At 46.7% G+C, this 20998-nt stretch overlaps 2 protein-coding genes across 3 annotated transcripts in view; both read right to left on the bottom strand.

The window, feature by feature from the left end:
- Window positions 1-260, bottom strand: part of LOC135391691 (CCR4-NOT transcription complex subunit 3-like) — a 37116-nt gene extending 36856 nt beyond the window's left edge. For both annotated transcript variants that reach the window (XM_064622040.1, XM_064622043.1), the window contains exon 1: window positions 84-260. In XM_064622040.1, the coding sequence (XP_064478110.1) occupies window positions 84-108 (25 nt within the window). In that variant the 5' untranslated portion in view covers window positions 109-260. The remainder of the gene's footprint in view (window positions 1-83) is intronic.
- Window positions 261-1175: 915 nt separating this feature from the next.
- Window positions 1176-20104, bottom strand: LOC135391690 (ubiquitin carboxyl-terminal hydrolase 36-like). The gene is made up of 19 exons (XM_064622037.1): window positions 18641-20104; window positions 16997-17137; window positions 15658-15784; window positions 14750-14872; window positions 13233-13439; window positions 10851-10967; window positions 10669-10780; window positions 10521-10588; window positions 10315-10385; window positions 8572-8732; window positions 8425-8509; window positions 7559-7684; window positions 7236-7328; window positions 7099-7162; window positions 6109-7011; window positions 5934-6035; window positions 3286-3455; window positions 2052-2153; window positions 1176-1970 (listed from the first exon to the last, which is right to left on the bottom strand). The coding sequence occupies exons 2-19, from the start codon at window positions 17120-17122 to the stop codon at window positions 1860-1862; spliced, it is 2868 nt and encodes a 955-aa protein (XP_064478107.1). The 5' UTR covers window positions 17123-17137; window positions 18641-20104; the 3' UTR covers window positions 1176-1859.
- Between the last annotated feature and the right edge of the window lie 894 nt (window positions 20105-20998).

The following is a 20998-nucleotide window of genomic DNA, read 5'->3' as shown; positions in this document are numbered from 1 at the left end:
GCATGGGCACGTAACGATAGTGTACAGCAGTAGACAACATACATGCAGTACGACTTCCAGTTTTGACAACCTCGATTCCTTACCTTGGAGTTTTCTTCTATCGGCCATGGCTACGAATACACATAAAAAAGTTGCTGAAGCATAGTAATGCGTGGTTGGAATTAACTGCAGAGTGAGCACTTAAGAAAATTTAATCCCAAAAAGATCACCAATAGCTTTGTTCACAACCAAAATGGCTACCATCTGCTTATTACTTGCATCGCTACCTGGAGTGTAGCAATGCGCGCAGAAATCGTGAATGGGAAGGTTTCCGAAAACTTTCCCAATTAGGAAGCCATGTTATAACATGAATCTAGGACGCAAAATATTTATTTCGAGCTGAGATGAGCTTTATAACTTTGAATTTTATTTTCAAATAGAATGCGACCAGCATTTCACATAGTTCCCGCGGAACAATACCGGAGCATGGCTGTAAAGCGGCCATTGAAAGAAAAGGAATATGTTGACATTTTTTTATCTGTTCTAAGGATGTACGGTTGGGCAATTCATTTGTGATGTATGCACGATTGTTTACGTGGCTAATCTTACCTCGTTTTCTCGCAATGAATACAGATGTTCATGCACGAGCAACGACGATATGGCTGCACGTTGTGGGCTAAAATTGGCGTATTTGTAGCAACGCTTTTGCAACCACGTTTTGCACGACTTCGGTAATGCACTCTCACATGGCCAAACTGCACTGAAACGTAAGAGGGATTTGAAATTACCTGGTTGTTTCCGTTTCGCAAACATGTTCGAGAGTGTTGCCAACTGAGCGAATATTTTGCGATAAGCACCCGATACGCAAGATTTCTTGCATTAGCCTCCGTTGCATTGAAAGAAACGCATTTGTTAAGAAGCGCGTGCTGTTAAACGCACCTGCCAGTCATCTTAACTGTTTCACATACATTTTAAAGATACTGCTATAAGCCAAACCAGCAGCAATTAATTAACTTACCTTTCTTGTCCCCGTATTGATCCCCACATTTAATACATACCTAGAATTGGAAAAGGTGCTCGGATCAGTAGGTGCTGGAAACTCTGCGTAACCACATAAAATCATGCCCTACGACAGGATCCTTTTTAAAAATTTAATTGCTCATCTAATAGCCCGTAATACATTAAGTATGAACGTACCCCCCCCCCCCCAAAAAAAAAAACTAGGTGTACACCCCTGTGCACAGTGTGAATAATATTTACATGAAATATGTGCAACAAACAACGCTTCCCGTAGCAAAACCTGGCACAAAGCCCACTTGAAGGCGCCAACTTATTTACAATGTGCATCGGGTCACATAACGTCACTGGACACGTCACTGATCCAATGTTCCGACTAGAAGCACTTCAGGAGCACTACAGCCAAAGTGAGAACTTGCAGTGGTGTCATGGCACTCGTTCGGGAGGGCAAGAATACAAACTCTTTCAGCTACGATAGCAGAGCCCACATAAAAAAAAAAGAAAGAAAGAAAAATAGTGATACTCTATGTACAAGATCAAAAGGTGGCAGCACGGGTTGGCAGTTCCGCCTGCGGTGTCCCATCTCGGCTGTACGGTGAACGCCCGGCATTCAGACACTCAGCCATCACTTATGTACAGCTCCCCATTGTCGCACATCACACACAGGTATCCACGATTGAGCCAGACGGGGGGGAAACGCTTCCCCCACTTTGGCAGGGTTCCCAAGCAGGCTGACGTCCGGACGAGCGCGTCCCACGTTGGCAGGGTACGGTCTACACGTGTTCGGCATGTAGCGCTGCTCGGAGGTGTGTTGTGTACCGCTTTTCCGGCAAGGTTCGAAAGCAATGACTCGGGGGAGGTCACTACACTGTCCAGTTTGAGTAGTGATTGCGGTTCATCTGCCGCTGGTAGCGATGCCCTCCACCCCTGCGGTGGTTGTTGAAGTTCTGCTTGTGGTAGCGGGACTTTGAGTCCTGTAATGGTGTTTGCAAGGTTCGCTATCAATAATATGTACCCCAGAAAGAAAGGCTACACTATCGGGAGATGATACGTGCCTGCCTGTAGCCTCCGCCACCTCCTCCGCCGTGACGGCCGCTGTTTCGGAAGTTGTGTGCCTCCTGGAACGGATTGCTGGAATTGCCGTATCGTCCATCGTCCTGTTGACGAAAGTCTTTCGTTAAATATTGTCTGCTCACAAGACAGTCCCTTTCTAGCATGTGCTAATGCACCCCAGTGGGCATATTTCATATCTCTCCTAGCGAGAGCTTCACTGCCCTTAATCCAATGTTGGAAGTCTGCCCTTCAGCTGTGGTGAGGAGACTGAGACCAACCTTCGGCGAGCAATTAAAAAAAAAAAAAAATCTGTGGCAGTGATGCAAAGCAACCGTGGCTATAAGCAGCATACATACACATACAGGTGGAGAGGACAGCAGGAAGGAGTGGGGGGACAGAGGGGGTCAGTATGCATCCTGGGGAGACTTCAGGGGGAACTGTGCAGACATTCTCCTGGAAAGTCTGCCGGAAAACTCGGGGAAGTCCCCATGTGACCTGTGCAAGGGTGGACACCCTCTTGCGACGGCATTACTGACAGTGTTATTTCAACTCATGGCAGAAGAAAAGGAAAGCACCCACACTTGTTCTTGCCACTCTACATCCCATCATGTTTCGTAGAAGAAATTGTTCCCTAACGTCACTCTGTCTGCTTACGGTGTTTTCACCTGCACATTCGTGCGAGGGCGAAAAGCCCCAATACCTTCTCTCCTAAGATGTTCCCCGTGCGACACTCGTACCGGATACCGGATTTAACTTCAACTAGCCATGGCACTTCAGAAGCGTCTCACTGTGACAACACTGTTCAGCCACTGTGGCTCTCTGCAGATCTCGGACTAGTTTTAGAGCCTTGCTGAAGACATCTCGACTTTGTTGTGATTCTTCATTCGTCATGCCTGCTGTTTGTATCGTGTTTTGTTTTGTTGTCCATCATTGACGCTGAGTGTATTGGAAACGACGACGTCAGTATGCACCCAAAGACTGTCAAGCTTTTCCAAACTTACGCGTTTGGCAGACTGACCAGTAGATATCAGGTTAAACCCCAATTGTTAGCCATTCTAAAAGGGCGGGGGGTAGATCCGGGTATAATTGGGCAACACGGACAGTCAACGTGCACATGCAACAAGTCTGTGTGCCTTTCATGTTTATCCATATGTCCAGATTTATATTAAATTGTGGATTTGTAACCTACAACACTACTGTAAATGTACCAAAGTAATAAAAATAGGATGTACCTACCCTTGACTGGTACCCATCATTTTTGACCAAGAATCCCATCTTCCTCAGCTTGTCGTGGTTTCTATACTGTGAACCCGACTTCCAACGGAAATTCGGTCGCTTTGAGATCCTTCCACCACCACGGCCATCATGGAAGCCTCTGTGGTGCATGTAGTTGTCTCTGAAGCCACCTGCATAACACATAAAGAAAGAAAGAAAAAGTTTTGATAAGTTCAGGTGGTCGCAATAGCAGTCTAGCTAAAAAAAAAACTCTCCCACCCCCTCTGTAGGAAGCACATTAAAAATTTATATCTGTGTGTGCATCCTTGTGCAATAATAAGCCAGGTATGGTTAAAGGGGCACAAAACAGGTTGACAAGTATTATCCAATTATTATGCCCAATGAAAGAACGTAGCGCACGATATCTAAATATGAAATTATTTTGCTCCTCGTATACCTGTTTATTGCCCCTTCAAAAACTAGAGCCTGAAGTTTTAGGGTTTTACCCCGATTTTGCACCCGGAATTGAAAGTTGCCTCTTTAGACAGAAACTCTATTTTTACCCGGCAAATTGCACTCACTGGGATGTAGGAATGCACTAACCTACTTACTTCACAGTAAATGCAGCTACATCACCATTTGTATTAAAATCATGAGAGCCCGATTTCTCCCCGCATTTAGCATAGTGGAAGTTTTTTCACCCGAATTCGCATGAATTTAATGCACATGTTTATTTACAAGATTTTTACCCTCCAAATTTAGAAGAAAAAATGTCCCAAGAACTTCAGGCTCTACTAATAACTATAGTCAGTAACAACAATGACACACTTGACCCCGCCCCCACACAAGGATTGCTCCGCACGCGCGAATGTAGTGTGGCATGGCCAAGTGGGGACTGGGGGGGGGAGAGAGAGACGGCACTACATCGGGAAGCGGGGGCGTTGTGCAAAGGCTGGTAGCCAATCGCACGAGCCTTCCACGGATGAGTGGACGGTTCTAATTGTAGGACTTAAGTTGTCACTGACTATAGGTAGAGCCTGAAGTTTTAGGGTTTTACCCGATTCTTTCCCGAATTGAAGGTTGCCTCCTTAGGGTGAAGCCCGATTTTTACCCGACAAACTGCCCTCACTGGGACGACTGTAGGAAGGCACTAACTTAATTGTTTCGTAGCAGATGCAGTTACATCACCATTTGTACCAAACCACTACAGTTAGTCTGAGTAACTGAGCCCGATTTCTCCCTGAATTTAGCACACTGGAAGTTTTTCCACCCGAATTCACATGAATTTAGTGCACATGTTTATTTACCCGATTTTTACCCCCCCGAATTAAAAAAAAAAATTTCCCGAAAACTTCTGGCTCTAACTATAGGGCCTTGTGTTTTAGGATTCAACCCGGTAAAACCCAGTTTTTACCCCACGATTTGCATCCTCCTCGCGTGCCAATCCAATCAAGTTCCAATTCAGCCGTCGATACAGGCACTGGACATCGCCTGCATTCAGCACAGCTGTTCTGCATCTTGTGTTAACCTAAAATGTAATATTTTTTATTTTCTATCCGATATTGCCAGATTTAACCCGGTTTTGTGGCTCCTGAAATAAACCACATTTTACCTCTCATTTTTTTAAACCATAAAAACACTAGGCCAAATATATAACTAGGGTCTGAGGTGTTCGCGCTTTGCCCAATTTCTACCCGAATCGGCATTCTCTCGCACGACCATGATTTGTGACTGTACGAATCGGAGAGGCTCCATCGAGCCAGACTGCGCATTAGAGGCTAGGACGTAGCGCAGCTCCGTTAAGGCGGCATGAGGAGATACCAGGTTGGTTTCTGCGATAATAGGTCACCAAAAGAAGTTTTGTATACATGAACGCCAGGACATCAAAATCAACGAGAAGGCAAAGGATAACACAACCCCTGCTTCTGAACCAGAAGCTATACCGATAGTAGAGCGGTGGGGCTATCCATCAACTCTGCTAAGAAGTCAGTCGACCGTGTTAGGGAACAGATCGTGTCTCAGAGGCACACAAAGCTGAAAGAAAAAGCACTGTCACTCGACGCAGCGCCTGCTAAACAAACCAAGCACTGAGGAGATTCTTGTTCGTCATCAGTTGTACCTGTTTACTGGACTGACGTAACTCGACAGTTGAGTGGAGGGTGAAAAATGCTGCGGCGCAGCTCTGCCGACTTCATGCCCGTGGCAGTGACTCCCGTTCTAAAATTCGAGTATTCAACACTAGAGGTGCTTGAGAGTTGACTCCTAGTGAGTCTCCTCTTGATGCCAGGTGGCCATAGTCGATGACTCTAATTCGTCACGACTCCAACTCGCGTGAGTTGAACAAATGAGCACAACCATAATGAACAAGAAATGGAACCTGAAGACACAATTTATGATTTCTTCCTCTCGTTGTGCTCCGCCGGCCTCAGTTTAGAACACCCACACGGTGAGCTCAGCGATTTCTGTAAGCGGTGCTGCCACGCAGCCAAAACCATGACCGATGCTAACTTGGTAAACGAGCACTTCACATGTGCGTTGTAACCGGTAAATGCGAAAGACAGTTCTAAAACGAAAGACAGCCAGTGGCCATAAAAGTCACCAAACATAAAAGTGGCCAGGCACATCCACGGGATGTGCGATATAGATTTTATTGGATGTCAAATACGTACCTGCGTGTGAGGACTGGCCAAAGGAATTCCCACCCTCGCGTATGTATTTTTCAAAACGTTCCCCACGTGACCTTCTTGTTTCCTCCTCGTTTCCTTCCCCACCTGACAAAGAGAACCAAGGAGAAAGAACATAAGCTCCCACTTGTTCCAAGGCAAGACAGTCCCAAATACATACCCGACTCAAAACTACACTCCCCATTTCCCTGCCGTTCGGGGCCCCACGTGGGCTCCTTCTCCACCCACGGCTCTCCTCCCCCATTTTCTCCGTTCAAGTTTCCCTTTCCCTGCCATCTGCTTCCTCCTCCGTTCTCATCCCAGTGTGAAGGAGCACCCTGCAGCGGCACCCTGGAGACGCCGGGTGCAGGCAGCGTGTCACAGCCCGACGCAGTGCCAGCAACACCGTCTTCCTGATCCCCGGAGGCGGGAGTGGAAACGGGAGCAGAGCCGTCGCCGCCGCCGCCCTGTCGCACCCGCTCCACCGCAGGCGATGCCAGAAAGGGCCGCTTCTCCACGGTGCCGTTGTGGGACTCCGAAGGTACCCTGTCGTCGCCCGACCCCGCTTCCTCGGACCTCACGGGGTCCCCGCCCTCCTTCGTACTCGTGACGTTCCACCCTGCCGGCGGCTGGCAGCTAGCTGCGGGTGGCTTCACGGCCGAAACGTTCCACATAGACACCCCTATCTTCACCTTGGGAGATTCGGCGCCATCTACCTGTTGGGGTGTCGCGGCACTCGACGTCTTCCTGTCGTCGTCCGTATCCGAGGAGTTGCTAGTGTAGGGAACCAGACGAGACTTTGACGGCGTGAATCCTTCGGTGGAGCCCAGTGCGGGACGTTTGACCGGGGTCGTCACCACGGGTGCGGGACGCTTCACGGGCGTACCGTGGGCGGCAGAGGCAGCGGGGCTGTCAGAGGGCTGGCGAATGCCGAACGATATTTTTGATCTGTTGAGCGGGAGAGGGGTGGCCGGCTTCTGCGGTGCAGGGGCTGTACTGGGGCCGTTTGTGAGGGACGGAGAGGAAGGCGTCGAGGAGGGCGCAGAGGACGACTTTTGGAACAGATTTTTCTTCCACGAGGGTTCTGGGGGTGAAGAGGCGAGTGTCAGATCTGTGCTACCACCAATGTGGACAAAGCCACTGAAGCATATCTCCAGTGAACTTATCTTACCGATGTGGCCGTTGCGTACAGGCTCCACAGAAGGAGAGTTGGACAACGTCAAAGGGGCAGACTTCTGCGAGAAATGCTACAGGTCATCCCAAGCTCAATCGGAGAAATCAATGTGCTAAACCTAAAAATGAACATACCTTCACCACATTTTCCCTGGGCATGTGCCGTACATAAAACAGGAGGTAAGCATTCTCTTGGTTCAAAACCTTTTGCAATCCTACTTCATGCACCTGTAAAAAAAAGAAAAAATACAGTGAAAAAAGAGCCAAAAGCACAAAATAAATAATTCCACATCACGTAGAACAGAGTTCTTAAGCCATGTGAGGCGCTTGTCTGCAGAGACCCGGCACATGAGCATGCACTTGGCCTGGCAAAAAACACTGTACGACACAGCGCTCGCTGCTACAGTCAAAGATCCCTCCAATGAAGGTTATATGGAAAGTTGGTAGTCAAAATATACCTGCTGGTCATTCATCAAGTACCAGCTGTCATTGGAGTTCTTGACGTAGCACAGGTAGTGGCCAGAATTACACGTGTGGCCGAAATGCACCAGGACGCCAAAGAGACGGTACATCAGTGGTGCTCCCTAGGGAATATTTCATCAAGATGTAGCTGAATATCACAGCTCAAACAAACACAAATTCCACAAACTCTCCGCTGCGACACCATTCATAGCGTGGACGTGGTCTTGTGCTCTAGAGCAGTGGTTCTCAAATGGGGATCTACAGACACATTTCTGGTGTCTGAGAGGAGTCTGTGGATTGTGTATGTCCTTGTCTTTGTCCCCGCAATGAAGGTTTTATTAATTTTGCTTATGAGTTACCAGCCCGCCAAAGCTGCAACCTTTTTTCAGCGAAGTATCCACCCCCTTCGCCTCCTTGGTGATATGCACACTTTCTTCCTGAGCTACAGCCCCCTCTGCATCGCGTATTCTGACCGCCAGCAGTGGCCACTGAATCTTGACAGACCAGTTTACACATATCACTTCCAAGAACACAAAAAAATTTGATGCATCTTCTGTCTTGTGTCTCTCCTGCATTAGAAAGGCCCAGTTCACATTGGCAATTATAGGCTTTTGACATTGCACTCATTTATCCCATCGTAGCTGTTATCCACCCGGTAATGGCGTCACTTTTGCCAGTCCACAAAGAGTCCCCACCCCCCGACACATCCATCGTTGAGGACCACTGCTCTAGAACAAAAGCATGCAACTGGGACCGGAGCAGTTCACCTCTCCCACACATCTATCACACGACAGGCAAGAACAGATGGGCAAACGAGCCGACGCGAGCTCCATCTGGAGACAACGTATGGAAAGAGACATACCTGTCTATCCGACATGTAGGGTCGGAGATCCAGCTTGTCGCAGTAAGTCATCTGTCTCGTTACTTTGTGGCCCATGGAGTCAAACCTGACACAAAGAAGCAGGTCGTTCAAGCGCAAGTGTGTGACAAGTGAGCCCCGTCATCTCACCTCTTAAACTGTATGGTGGCAACCTTGGGTGGCCTATGGACGGTGAACCTCTTCTGGGCCCTGACTTTCTTGCGGCAACGCGGGCACTCGTATGCGTTGTCGCCCGACAGGATCTCCGGCTCCACTGACTTTTCCAGGGCTTGCGTTAGCGATTGGGCACCCTGTGTTTGGGAGTGGATGTTTTCTTCTCAAGTCACGCAACAGACTGTGCATCCGTCAATTTGTTTACGGTATAGACCAACTGTAGCAGCCGCAAGGGGCAGACAAGAAAAATATACTGTTCAATACTGCGCACAGTTTCCTATGCGCACGATTTGTGCCTGCAGTGTACATACAGTAAAACCATACATAAGCCTTCCCACAAGGACAAATATACCTTTTGCTGTCACACCCATTGGTGTGGTATAACTCGGGGAGAGAGGTCGAACACGAATCTAGTCTTCGTAGAGACAATGCTATTTTACGTGGGTGCTGCACACTGCACCTAATGCCTGAAATGCTACCGTACGAATAATCATTTTAGCGAGTGCCATTTTCCCGCAAAAAATTGAAGTCTTGCGGAGTGATACCGCAAGGAACTCCATGGTGCAGGATCAACGTACAATAAAACCCAGATAATCCAACCACCAGAGATTTGGCTAATTGGGAGATAATTTGGACTACTCGCGCAGTCAAGATAGGAGCCTGCTACATCAGTCTACGGCAAGAAAGACTCGTAAATTCGGAAGCAGTGCCGATGATGGTGGTGGAAAGGGTTGTTATGGTGCAGCAGCAATGCGGGTTATAATGTTCCAAAACGTTAAGGAAGCAGCCATGTGCCTACCGCATAATTCGGACAGTAGGACATTGCGACAAACCTCCATAAACAGAGTGGGCCCGAACGATCAGATGGACAAGTAAGGCAAAGTGTGGCGCTTCCCTACAACTAAGAATAGACGCGCTCGCATCTCTGTGGTTATCAGCACTGTGACATCTCTCTCCCTACAAGCATCCGCCAAGCGACCGTGCGTCCCTCTCTGTTGTTTGTGTGCTGCACGCAAAGCAGCCGTGGCAAGTCCGAAGAAAACGCAGATACTTTCGTAATTGCGGTTTCACGTCATCGTAGAACTCTGCATTGGGGGGCACAATGGACACTATTGCCAAAGAGGATAACAGGCATTTCTGTGGTTTCCTGCATTCATCTGTGCAACTTCGGACGATGTCACAACTGACGATGCTGCTCCTGTTGTTGCTGGCCGATTGCCCAAAGATGAAATTGTGGACAGCGTCCTTCCGTCAGCTGAGAAGACTGTGTTTTTTGGATGATTTCTGCTTGAACCCTTCTGGTAGTGAAAGTGCGGTGGCGCACCTAGCCGCAATCCAAAGACAACTAATGCAGCAAATGAGCTTGCAACAGCAAACTACCCAGACACTTCCGTTCTTAAATAAAAGTGTCTTCACAATGACATGCACACCTCTTCCTATGTGGTCCATTCAATTATTCGACATTCGCACATTTCCGTGGGTCCCGTAAGATCCGAATCAAGAGGGTTTTACTGTACTGCAAAAGTGAAGTCCCGCAAAGTATTTCCCAAACGTGCACCCGTCCAAGTTTGCAAATTATAAAGACTGCAAAATAAACTCCGTATACAGATTTACTATGTTGCTCTTCCACCAGAGAGAGACCAGAGACAATTATTTAGGAATCAATTAACATAGCTTCTGAATGCAAAACATGTTAGGAAATAATTAACATTTGCCAACCTTGATATCCAAAATGAAATCCATGAACAAGTCGTAAGTGTTGCTAGTGTGCTTGCACTCTAGACACGTCACTGCAAAAGAGAATTGGACAATCATAAGCCAATATTCAACACAGACTGGTTTTACGGCACTCAAAGCTGAGCTTACTGAAGATATGCTTTTGCACACGACACCACAGAAATCTTCCCTAATAAAACAGTTCATACCTTGGCTTCTGTGGTAGCCACCAAAAATTTCGTGAATGACAGTCGTCTCCTTGCTCACACGGTCCAAACTAGGGAAAACAATGTCACGTTTCCACATCGACACTACAAGACATTCCTGGCATCACACGAACGGCTATGGTAGACTTACGGAATGCTTCCAGAGTACGTGTTGATGCACGACCGCGTCAGATGATCCACGACGTAACGCAGGAACTCATGGGCGTCCTCTTGGCTGCCGTGCCGAAACTGCTTTGCTATGTCTGGAAAGAGCCGGAAACGGTTCAGTAATGGAAGTAGAACATCAGGAGTGCACGAGGATGAAAAACTCACTCCGTAAATTCTCTACAATTACCGCCGGCCGGATGGGGTTAGTAGTGCTGCTTTCAAGGGCCCTCTTCACGTGTCGCTGCAGCTCGCACATCATGCAGAACGTCATCCGCGACTTGCCTGTAGGAGATAAGTTAAGAGTAATGATGATACAGCAGTTTCCTCACAACCAGAAGCTGCCATACGTTCAAGCACAGGTCCTTCCCAAGAAAGTTTCCCAATGCTCAATGCTCTGCATCTCCAGTTTCTCCCAAGAAAGACTGAGAAAAATATAATGCAGCAAACCGAAGGCTCACTGATTCACACCTTGATGCTCGTATAACTGGAATCAACCACCATGGTCAAATCAGGATGCAAAGAGGTCTGTGTGTGTAAAGTGACCCACTGATCCAGTTAATTTAGCAACCTGTGATAGTTACCCGTGTTCTATGTTCATGCACTGAAGAACAATACTGGTGACTGTGACTTTCCAACAGAAGAAGCAGATGATGACAACAAGTTCTGGATAATAGAAGTTTGCAGTTTAGAGCATTGCTGTCATTCTTAGAGCCTGAAGTTTTCGGGAAATACCTTTTTCCCAATTCGGGGGCGGGGGGACGGGTGGGTAAAAATATGGGGGAATCAACATGGGCCCTAAATTCATGCAAATTCGGGTGGAAAAACTTCCAGTATGCTAAATTCAGGAAGAAATCGGGCTCAGTTACTCAAGCGAACTGTATTGGTTTGCTACAAACGGTGATGCAAAGGATGACCACAGCCTGAAGTTTTACGTTTAACCCGTTTCTTCCCCGAATTTGCACACCAAATCGAAGATGGCCTCTTTAGAGTGAAACCAGACTTTTGCCTGGGAAGGTTGCCTTCACTGAAACGTCTGTAAGAACATCTGTCATTTGAACAGGATTGTAGGTGATGCAACTGCATCACCTACAAACCTGTTCAAATGACAGATAGCACTTAGCAGCACACATAGCACTTGTGCACCATAATGACTAAAAGAGGCACCAGAAATGTATTACACAATAATAAAAAATGTATGCAGTGTGAAGTGATTGCCAGCTACTGAAAAGTCTGACAACCTTGGAAAACTTGCAACCATAATATGGCACACTTGTTCTTAGCTCGAGTACCATACAGACATACAAGAGCTGTACAACAGAAAGAGTGCACACACAATATGCTGTAATAACAGCAGCAATTTAGGGCTTCACATACAGCGACAAATATGATTATGGCTTTGAGAGTATGCATCCTTCAGCAGATCACCACAGTGAGTCATTGGTCAGCATCTCTCCAAGGAGCCATCATTGCACACGGACAAACCACGAAGAGGAACAGGCAAAACACACTTCTCCGACTAATAACAACAGAAGAGGACTTAAAAATATGCACTCAGTGTACAATGCGAGCCATAAGCCATTTAAAATCACTGTAGTGTGCGCTGTTATCCAGGCGCTATTCACAGGCCCCTTAAAAATAAACAAATTGAAATTGAAAAAATTATTTTTTGTTAGGCACGTAGCCAAGCAAACACGTAATTTTGCTGTTCATTAGCTTTCACTGTGTATCTGCTGGCTGCCCACACGGAATACACTTTAGGGAAAGTCCGGCTGGCAGTTGTGGAAAGCTTGTCTGCTGGACCTGTGGTGTCACACCTGAAGAAATGTAGTCTGCTACATGAAAGCTTGTGTCATTAAATAAGTTGAAAACTTCAGTGTTGGATTTTTGTACCGTTTGTGCCTTCCGTGGACGTCGACGAGACCAGTCATCTTTCTTGTACTTCAAGCAACACTAAGCATTCATTGATGTGGGCTTGACCTCAATACACGGAAGTGTTAGGTGAAGCCAACTTTCAAATGGTGACGCCTACCAAAGGAACATTTTTCACGCTAGAAATCGGACCTGCATGCAAGCGTCCACAAATCCAAACCTGACACCTTTTGTTTACTTCACCAGCAAGATGCGGCGCGGTCGGGAGCAAGTTGGGAGCGGTCGCGCGATTGCCGTAGTTCACACGTGTGCGGCTCAAGTCCTTGGTTTGCACTTTCACAAAGCCCGGTTTAACTATGTTGATGTAAATCGGGGGGTAAAAACGGGCTTTATCGGGTTTTACCCGAAAACTGAGGGCCCTATGAATGTGCAGTGCATCGTATTCCCCAGCACCTGTACTGGTGGCTGCATTTACACTTTGACACTTTGTTTTAAGGTTTGTGTGTGTGTGTGTGTGTGTGCACGTGGGGGGGGGGGGGGGGGGGTATCCGAAGTGATGATGCTGAAAACGGGAGAGCAAAAATGGCTTTTACGGGGTTTGGCCCCCCCAATACACAATGCTCTACGCATACGCCAGCGTTGGCTCACATGCAACGCAATATCAATTTGACCACTCACACTTGGCGATGTGGTTGTCCTCATCGAGGAGGTAGTTGGCCAACGGTGGACAGTAGCTCAGACACTGAAGCACAGAGTTGAGAAAGCACGTGTTTCCGGCGTTGAGGAGGCCAACCCCTATCCGCCGCATCTTGCGCCATTCCAGGGTTACGGCTCCCGCCGGGTGCAGTCGAACCCGTGGACGAGGGATGCCGTCTTCGGCTGTACCTGCACATCCAGCAAAGGTTTTCAGTAAAGCCACGTAATGCAGATTTAATGTTAACCGCCTCAAGATGTGTTCCAGTTCCTTGTGGGATTAAATACAGCATTTATTTTTCGCATCTTTGAAACATGCTGGTCCCTCTTCCCAACCACAAGATAAGCGAAAGTTGTGTAAAAAATCACTTGACTTAATCCTTGCAAGAGCACCCTAGATTCATGTTGATGATGTACAGTAAAACCCGCGGATAACGATATCGCATATAACGATCTCCCTCGTAAAACGATGGTTCATGATTTTACCATTAAAATATACATTGTTTCTACAGGGAACTGACCGGCGTACAGCGATGGAGACCACGGCTCCGAGTACTTGTATAACGATGTTGGACGCTGTCCCGTGCGCGTAACCTCGCAGCGATTTTCGCCGATACAATAGAATCTCGATGATACGAATCTCACGTGCTAGCAGAAAAAATTCGTAACATCCGAAATTCGTACTAAAAGAATTAAACCAAAATAGAACTTGAGACAAGAAAATAAACAGCGACTGTTCAATTTCCAATACTGTCAGTGAAAGAGGTTGGTGGTAACGCCTTTGGGTCTCCGTATTTGGCCAATGCCGCTCAAATTCCCAGCACGTGCTTTCACCCGCGCGTCGCGCGACAGTGTTCTGAAGCGAGCTTCTCCTAAAGCACACAGGCGTTAGGTGAAGCCAACTTGCGGAATGGTGACGTGTAATCTTGCCAGAAGTTGTCCTGACATGTTCCCTGGTTCCCTCCACGATTTCTATCGCTGTTCTCCCATGCCAGTGTGATGTCACACAGCTTCATGGTATCATTCAGTGTCCTTATTTGCTGAAAATGGGGGGAGGCACCTATCTGGGACACATTATGCTTGATCCAGGTAGGCTCCTCCCTCTGTTTTGAACGAATCATGACACAGAATGATACCATTCAGAATGACGGTTGGCTAGGTGTGTGCTATGTGGTGAAGTTCTGTTTTAACAGTGTATGTACATGTAGAGATGAAAGTTCGAGTGGCCACAAAGCGATACGGATACACAACAGAGACAGACAACAGAATTTGGGAAAGCAAGAAAACGAGTTATCCAGGCAAGTGCTAGGGGGAGGTTAACAAGAGGTTAATGTTGTGGCAGAGGTTGCACCACCATGTTGACACTCTTCTCTGTAGAGTCATTAATGTCCAGAACATCAAAGACACCCGAGCCACACAATATCGATAAATATGTACTACCTATCAAGTGAAGCATTTAAACGGTTTGTTTTGGATTGGCTTTGACAACTAAACGGACATACCTTGCTTCTGGGGAGAGCTAGTACGAGACCGCACGGGTGAGATGCCATTTTTGACGCCATTCTCCACCGGCAAACCTGAAGACCTCTCCGTCAATTTTACAGCTCCATTGGCCACAGTCCTGTCTGAAAAGTGTACAAACCGAAACCTTCACATATTCAAGCCTGCAGGAGACAACTGCACCATGCACGTAGGACATTGTGTTAACGGGCTTTGTTTTTTGAAAGTCAGGTTTCATTTCAGGAGCCTCACACCGGGTAAAGTCGGGCTTACTTCGGGTGGTAAAGCAGATTTTCGCGTGGAAAGTAAGATGGAGCATCTTGCATTTTAAATACTAACACAAGATGTGGAACAACCGTGCTGAATGTACAGTGCTCCATTGGTTGGCATACTGGTGGCTTAATTGGCACTATGCCAAGTTAGTTAGACCCCGTAAAAACAATCCAAAAGTGCTAAGTGCAAATTCAATACGGGCACCACAGAATGGCAAGCACTGCAATTTGGCGCAGCTGCCTGACACCTCGTGTTGATCTGAACTGCGAGATCTTTTTCCTTTTTTAATCTCTACACTAGTTAACCATATTTTACAAGCACCTGAAATAAAACCTGACTAGGCCCCCATTTAAAAAGACAGCAAACACAAAAACATGAGGCATATGTGACAGGGGTATAACAACAGAAGTTGCACTTCATGATTGCTCTCAACTTCTTTACTTCTCGAATACAGTTCATTCTCGCTCGTTCTCAATACGTTTTCCCTCACCCGAGACTTAGCCCAGAATTTAGAAAAAAAATATGGGCAACATGGAGCCAGCTAATACAATGTGGTACCAATTTTCATCATGAACAGACATAAAAACGGCAAAATGTGAATATGAACGGGAACAGCCGTTCACAGTCCTGTTCTTACCATTCCTTCCTGGGTTAAGTTGGATGTACTTTCCCTGAACATTGTCCAACCACTGCCGATCACGGCTATTGTCTTCTTCAAACTCTATGCGCGACTCCAAGACAGACTTACGAATGCCGCTTCCCACCTTTGAGAAAGAAATGGAGCACGCATGTTATCATACATCACACACGCACAACACTTGTAAAGGAACACAGAAACGACATTTCAGGTTGCTGTCAAATTGCTGACCATGTTCGTGCTATTGTTTGCAAGAGTACATGGGTATCGAGAGATGTCATGTTGCTGGCTTGTAAAAGCATAGCAATATATAGCCCCCGTTTCATTTTTGCTTTTATTTTGTTGCTTTGTTTATTGCCTTTTCCCCCTCTGTATAAGACTATGTTCACTTTGTGGAACACTGCTCTTAAAGCGGTTGAGAAACCATATACAACGCACAAAACTCTGCTCCATACGTTGTACTCTATAGATCTGACAAGCGAAGTCCCATATCCCTCATTCGAACAGCGATTCTTGAACTGTTGGGTTGTCATAAGTGAAAGTTTTTTTTTCAAGCCATTGATGATGGTGGCGCCGAACACTACAGAGAAATGTCGCCAGACAAACGGGGAGTGACATTTTCATCCATGCACGCTTGGCCGAAGTACCAGAGGGTCACCATACCGAAAGCTCTTCTCCGGCCGGCTCCCTCTTTGACAACTGCCTACGTCGTCATGGAAACAGAAAAGCATTCACTTCCTTCCTCCGTCATAAAACATTGCTCCAAAACCAGATCAGGAGAGTCGAGGACAACGGAGGGGCCCAGCTGCTTTTTTGGCAAATTACCTGACAATTCCCGGTTTTTCAGGTTGGTAGACACCCCGCGATAACGTGGTTACCTTTCATGTTTCAGCAGCACTTTAATAGTGAACTGCACTCAGGATGCCTTCCTGGACTTCTTACTGTAATCTGCATCCCCTACAATCCTACATATTTATCATTTTTGACACTTGCCATTTTCCTTCTACTGGTATTCCATTATATTATCTCATTTCTGTTCTGTTGTCTTTTTCGCCTCTGTTGCCCATCTTAACCACAGGGTGTTGAAAAGCAATATGTTTCCCTACTTTTTGAATCAACACATAAAAATATGCAATGTTCTCTGGCCTTACTCATTGATTTTGGTTGAAAAAACAACATCGTCGTGCTGCACATTAGGACATGCCGGGGCAGCATTCTTACCGACCGAAAGCATACTGCCATGCAGATTTAAAACAGGAGCATATTTGACACTGGTGCCCCCTTTTTAGCCACCAGGGAAGCAAAAGTGCTTGCTTTTTTTAAATCCAAACCGTCTCACCTGCTTGTTGAGCGAGTCAGCGGACCTGGCAGCACCGACAACGTAAGGGTTGCTGATAAGTTGCATGTCTTCCTGTGTCATTCCTATTATGTTGGACACCCTACGAACAGCACTCGCAGTTGCCATCTTGCAAACTCCTGCCTGTAGTCAAATTAAAGACAAAATGAGTTAATTAATTGCCCATAAACCAATCAACTGGCAAGCAAGAAAATTACGCAGGTTGTTCTAAACACTCCGGGGTGCATATAGAGCGGCTTGGAGCATTGAAATATTGTTAATTCACGTTTTTCGATTTATGTTTGTGCGACAAACTAGCTCACATTTTCAGGTCTGAAAACTGAAAACTTTGCTGCTCGTATGTGATTTTGTGCTCGTATGTATTGTGTTGATATTAAAGTTAAGTATACTGCCTTTGAAATATATTCTTCAGCCATAATCTGCAGGATCATGAAGAGAAACTGTATGACACATCACAAGGAGGAACAGGGGGGAATGAAGCAACAATAAAGTCACTGTGAAGTATCGTAAAATAATTACCTGTCATTTAGATGTCTTACAATTCCGATTTGGGCACAATGCTTTACAATAACTATTTTTCACAATAAATTTTATCATGCCTGTAACATATGAATGGGGATAACATTTGAAATAAAATTCGGAAGCAATGAAAAAGACAGTTCCAGCGTGACAAGGTTCGCTCTGTCCTCCATATCTCCTACACGTGCGAACTACGTCGTGTGTATGTATTTCGTCCATTTTCGAAGACTACCGTAACCTTTTCTTTCGAATCTCAAATCGTCCCGGCGTGGCATTTTCTCAAATGTTACGCCAACAATACCGTGCACCGCTCCTACGACTTCGTAGCACATCAGGATGCAACGAGAGAATTTGTAATCTGCCGAGATATGCCGTCTAAAGTAGGTCGTGGTCGAACGAAGGGGGAAAAAAAAAAGAAAAAAATTGGCGCCCAAATGCGAGCCGTTGACGGCAACGTTTCGATTGCGTTGCCGCAATTCCCACCTTGGGCTTCAACGAAGCGGGAGCTATATATGTGTCCCAGAGCGAAAACAATGTCGCAATACGCGAGTTCAAAGCCTCTTTTTACGCTGGCAAAATGGGCGGCTTTGCCCGCCCCGGCCAAGGCGCGCAGACGTACACGCATTCACCATACAGGAGTCGGGAAAAAGACGAGAATTCAAGGGACCCAAGCCAGCTAACATGAGATGACCTTCCAAAGGACTGCAAGCCGCAGAAATGTTATCGAGAGTGTCCGGAAGCCATTGTCTCTGGAATGAACCCACGTCAAGATAGGCCTAGGTAGCCGGCCCGGGGCAATCACATGTGCTCGACAAACACACCGAACACACACAACCTTTTTTATTTCGTGTAGTCCAAAGCCCGGACGAAAATACAAGCGTTACGTACAATGATATTAGAACACGTTAAGTTTTCGGCTCCTTAAATGAAAGCTGCGACGCTTTCTCGCATCGCAAAAACGTGACAAAAAACATCGCCGCGAACTAAAAGTCTGATTAGGCCTACACAGTTCACTTCATCGCTTCAGGATCCCCGTATCACTTAATTGCGTGCATGTCAAACTTTTCAAAACGGAATAGTATCAGCGAGAAACGTTAATATAAATACCTTGAGGCATCATAACTGAAATAGATTAGAAAAGCACTCCTCTTTTGCTCCGCAAATGAGGCACACAATAATACACAAAGAACACTGCCGCCACCTACAACGAAAAAAAGCACACAAAAAGTGACTTCCAATTGGCACAGATGGCGCTACATGCGCTATCCATTTTCGCGACTTCAGCACAAGTGGTGGCGCCAGGAAACAAATTAATTTACAAAATAGTCGAAAACGCACGTATGATTGCAACGATGCCAGCGGAATACCGGCACGAAATGTGATTTTCTTGTTGGTAAGCACTGACACGAAGTGAATGCCTTTCCAAAGTAACGTCATCGCAATTCCGTTGACTTGCAGGCTCTTTGCTTCAGCAGCTTCTGCTCACATGCTATAACGGAGCGCTGAAACTCATCAGACTTTATGAAAGCCTCTAGCTGTCGAAACCTCCGCAGTTTGTAGTCGAATAATTCATCTGCTTCTTTGATGGCCTGCATCCTGATCTGAAACTTGTCTCGCATCCGGTCCACATCGTCCTCAAGTGTGTCCAAGGATTTCGTTAGGTCTTCTGCCTTCCGTTGCGGACAGCTTTGTTGACTGGTAGAAGACGGTGTGACCCTGACACTGTTCAAAATCACACTCATCAGAGCTTCATTACGCCGGTACCGTTTAGCAGCTATAAGCGCTCTATCCTCTACGCCCTCTGATTCTTCTGGTACTTGAACTACACTGGCAGTCGTTGAAGCTGAAACTTCAGAATTCTGCTTCTCGAGTAATTTTACCGGCCTAGTTCTTTTTGCAAGAGGTCGGGACACTTGAACTGCCTGATCTGGAGTTAGCTTATGATGGTCCTGAAGAGTCGCATGTTGGGAAACTTGTGGACATATAGCTGCCGCAAAAATTTTCTTGCAAGCAATGTACTTCCTGGGAAGAGCGCCTTTGTACTGCCAACCATCGCTTACGTGGTTACGTTTAGTCCTGATCTGGTGCACCGCAGACAGGTTCGTTGTATACTCTTCTGCATTTCCTGACGGATTTTGAGCCGTGGGTGTTGCTTGAGGCTTCAAGGGCCTCAAGCTCCGAAGTGCTCCAACGGGACCGTTCGCTCCAGGGTGCAAAGGCCGCATGCATCTGCTCTGCTCTTCTGGACAAGCCTGTGGTAACACAGATTCCGTTGCCTGGTGTTGCGGACAAGACGCAACGTAAGCTAGGCGTGTGGTTCCGTCTGTGGTCATGATCCTCAAGAAGTTGCACGACTTCGTGGACAAATACTGAATCGAACCTGGTACTTCACATGGTATTTCGGTCCCCTGCTGTGTCTGAACCGTAAAATCTGAACAGGGCAATTTCGGCAGATGAAGCATCGGAAGCACTGTAACTGACCTGTCGAACGCCATACTACAGCAACTGTAGCAGCTTCCTCGAACGCACTGTGCCTTGTAGACAAGTGAAGTGCAAACGTATACGAGGGCTTGTAGCATGCATTGCCCCTTTCCCACACAAAGGCTTATCAACAGCACTAGAGACGATAAGATAATAAGGGGCGAAAGCTGGAAGGGCATTTGCGATGTCTCGTCATCACGCGTGTGACAGGATGGTTTCTATAAATCTGCTTTTATTTTGTTGTTGTCGATCCGTGTCTGTCTTAGCACAGCAAGTTATTGGGAGATGGCAAGGCGAGATATTCCGAAAAAGCGTGTAAGTATATGATGGAACGATACCGTTAGTCATCCCGTTGAAAGTGCCAGAGGATGATTCACGTGACTCCTTGCTCCACTGCACACGGGTAATATTGAGTCACCTTGTTTGAAACGCTCTGTCGTACTGCTTTGTGTCAGCAACAACAGGGCGTCCTCTCGTTTGTGGTAACCAAGGTCGTGTTGAATTCTGCGGATGGTGGGTTCGAATCCTACCAACGGCTGTACCATCTGAGGTTTTCCCAGGGTTTTCCGGCATACTTTTCAGACGAGTGTCGGCACACTTCCCCCTGAAGTCGTCCCAGGCCGCACACAAATCCCCTGTCCTCCACTCCTTCCTGCAATAAAAGTAAAATATGAATAAATAACACTTTACGGGTGTTCTGTTCATGGTGAGTGATGTTGCTTTTTGTCAAGTTTCCCGAGCACAATTATTGTTCTTGTACAAATGATGGACTTGCAGAAAGTGCTAAGGCTTGGTCCGTTTGCTGTATGCGTTCGTAAGCAGGAAGGCGGCTACAGTGTACAGTTTGCGACCACACAGACCACTGCACCATGACAGGCAACACACGAACGTGATTGTTTCACATCGTGTGTACTAGGCACCTGCAATTATTGGTCCCCCCCCCCTTTGTGACAGTCGTGACGTTGCCCGCCTAAGCGTGGCCGA

The sequence above is a fragment of the Ornithodoros turicata genome, chromosome 4 (assembly GCF_037126465.1).
Source record: "Ornithodoros turicata isolate Travis chromosome 4, ASM3712646v1, whole genome shotgun sequence".
Lineage (NCBI taxonomy): Eukaryota > Metazoa > Arthropoda > Arachnida > Ixodida > Argasidae > Ornithodoros > Ornithodoros turicata.
Note: the sequence above shows the minus strand (reverse complement) of the source record. Positions and strands in the feature narration are given on the sequence as shown.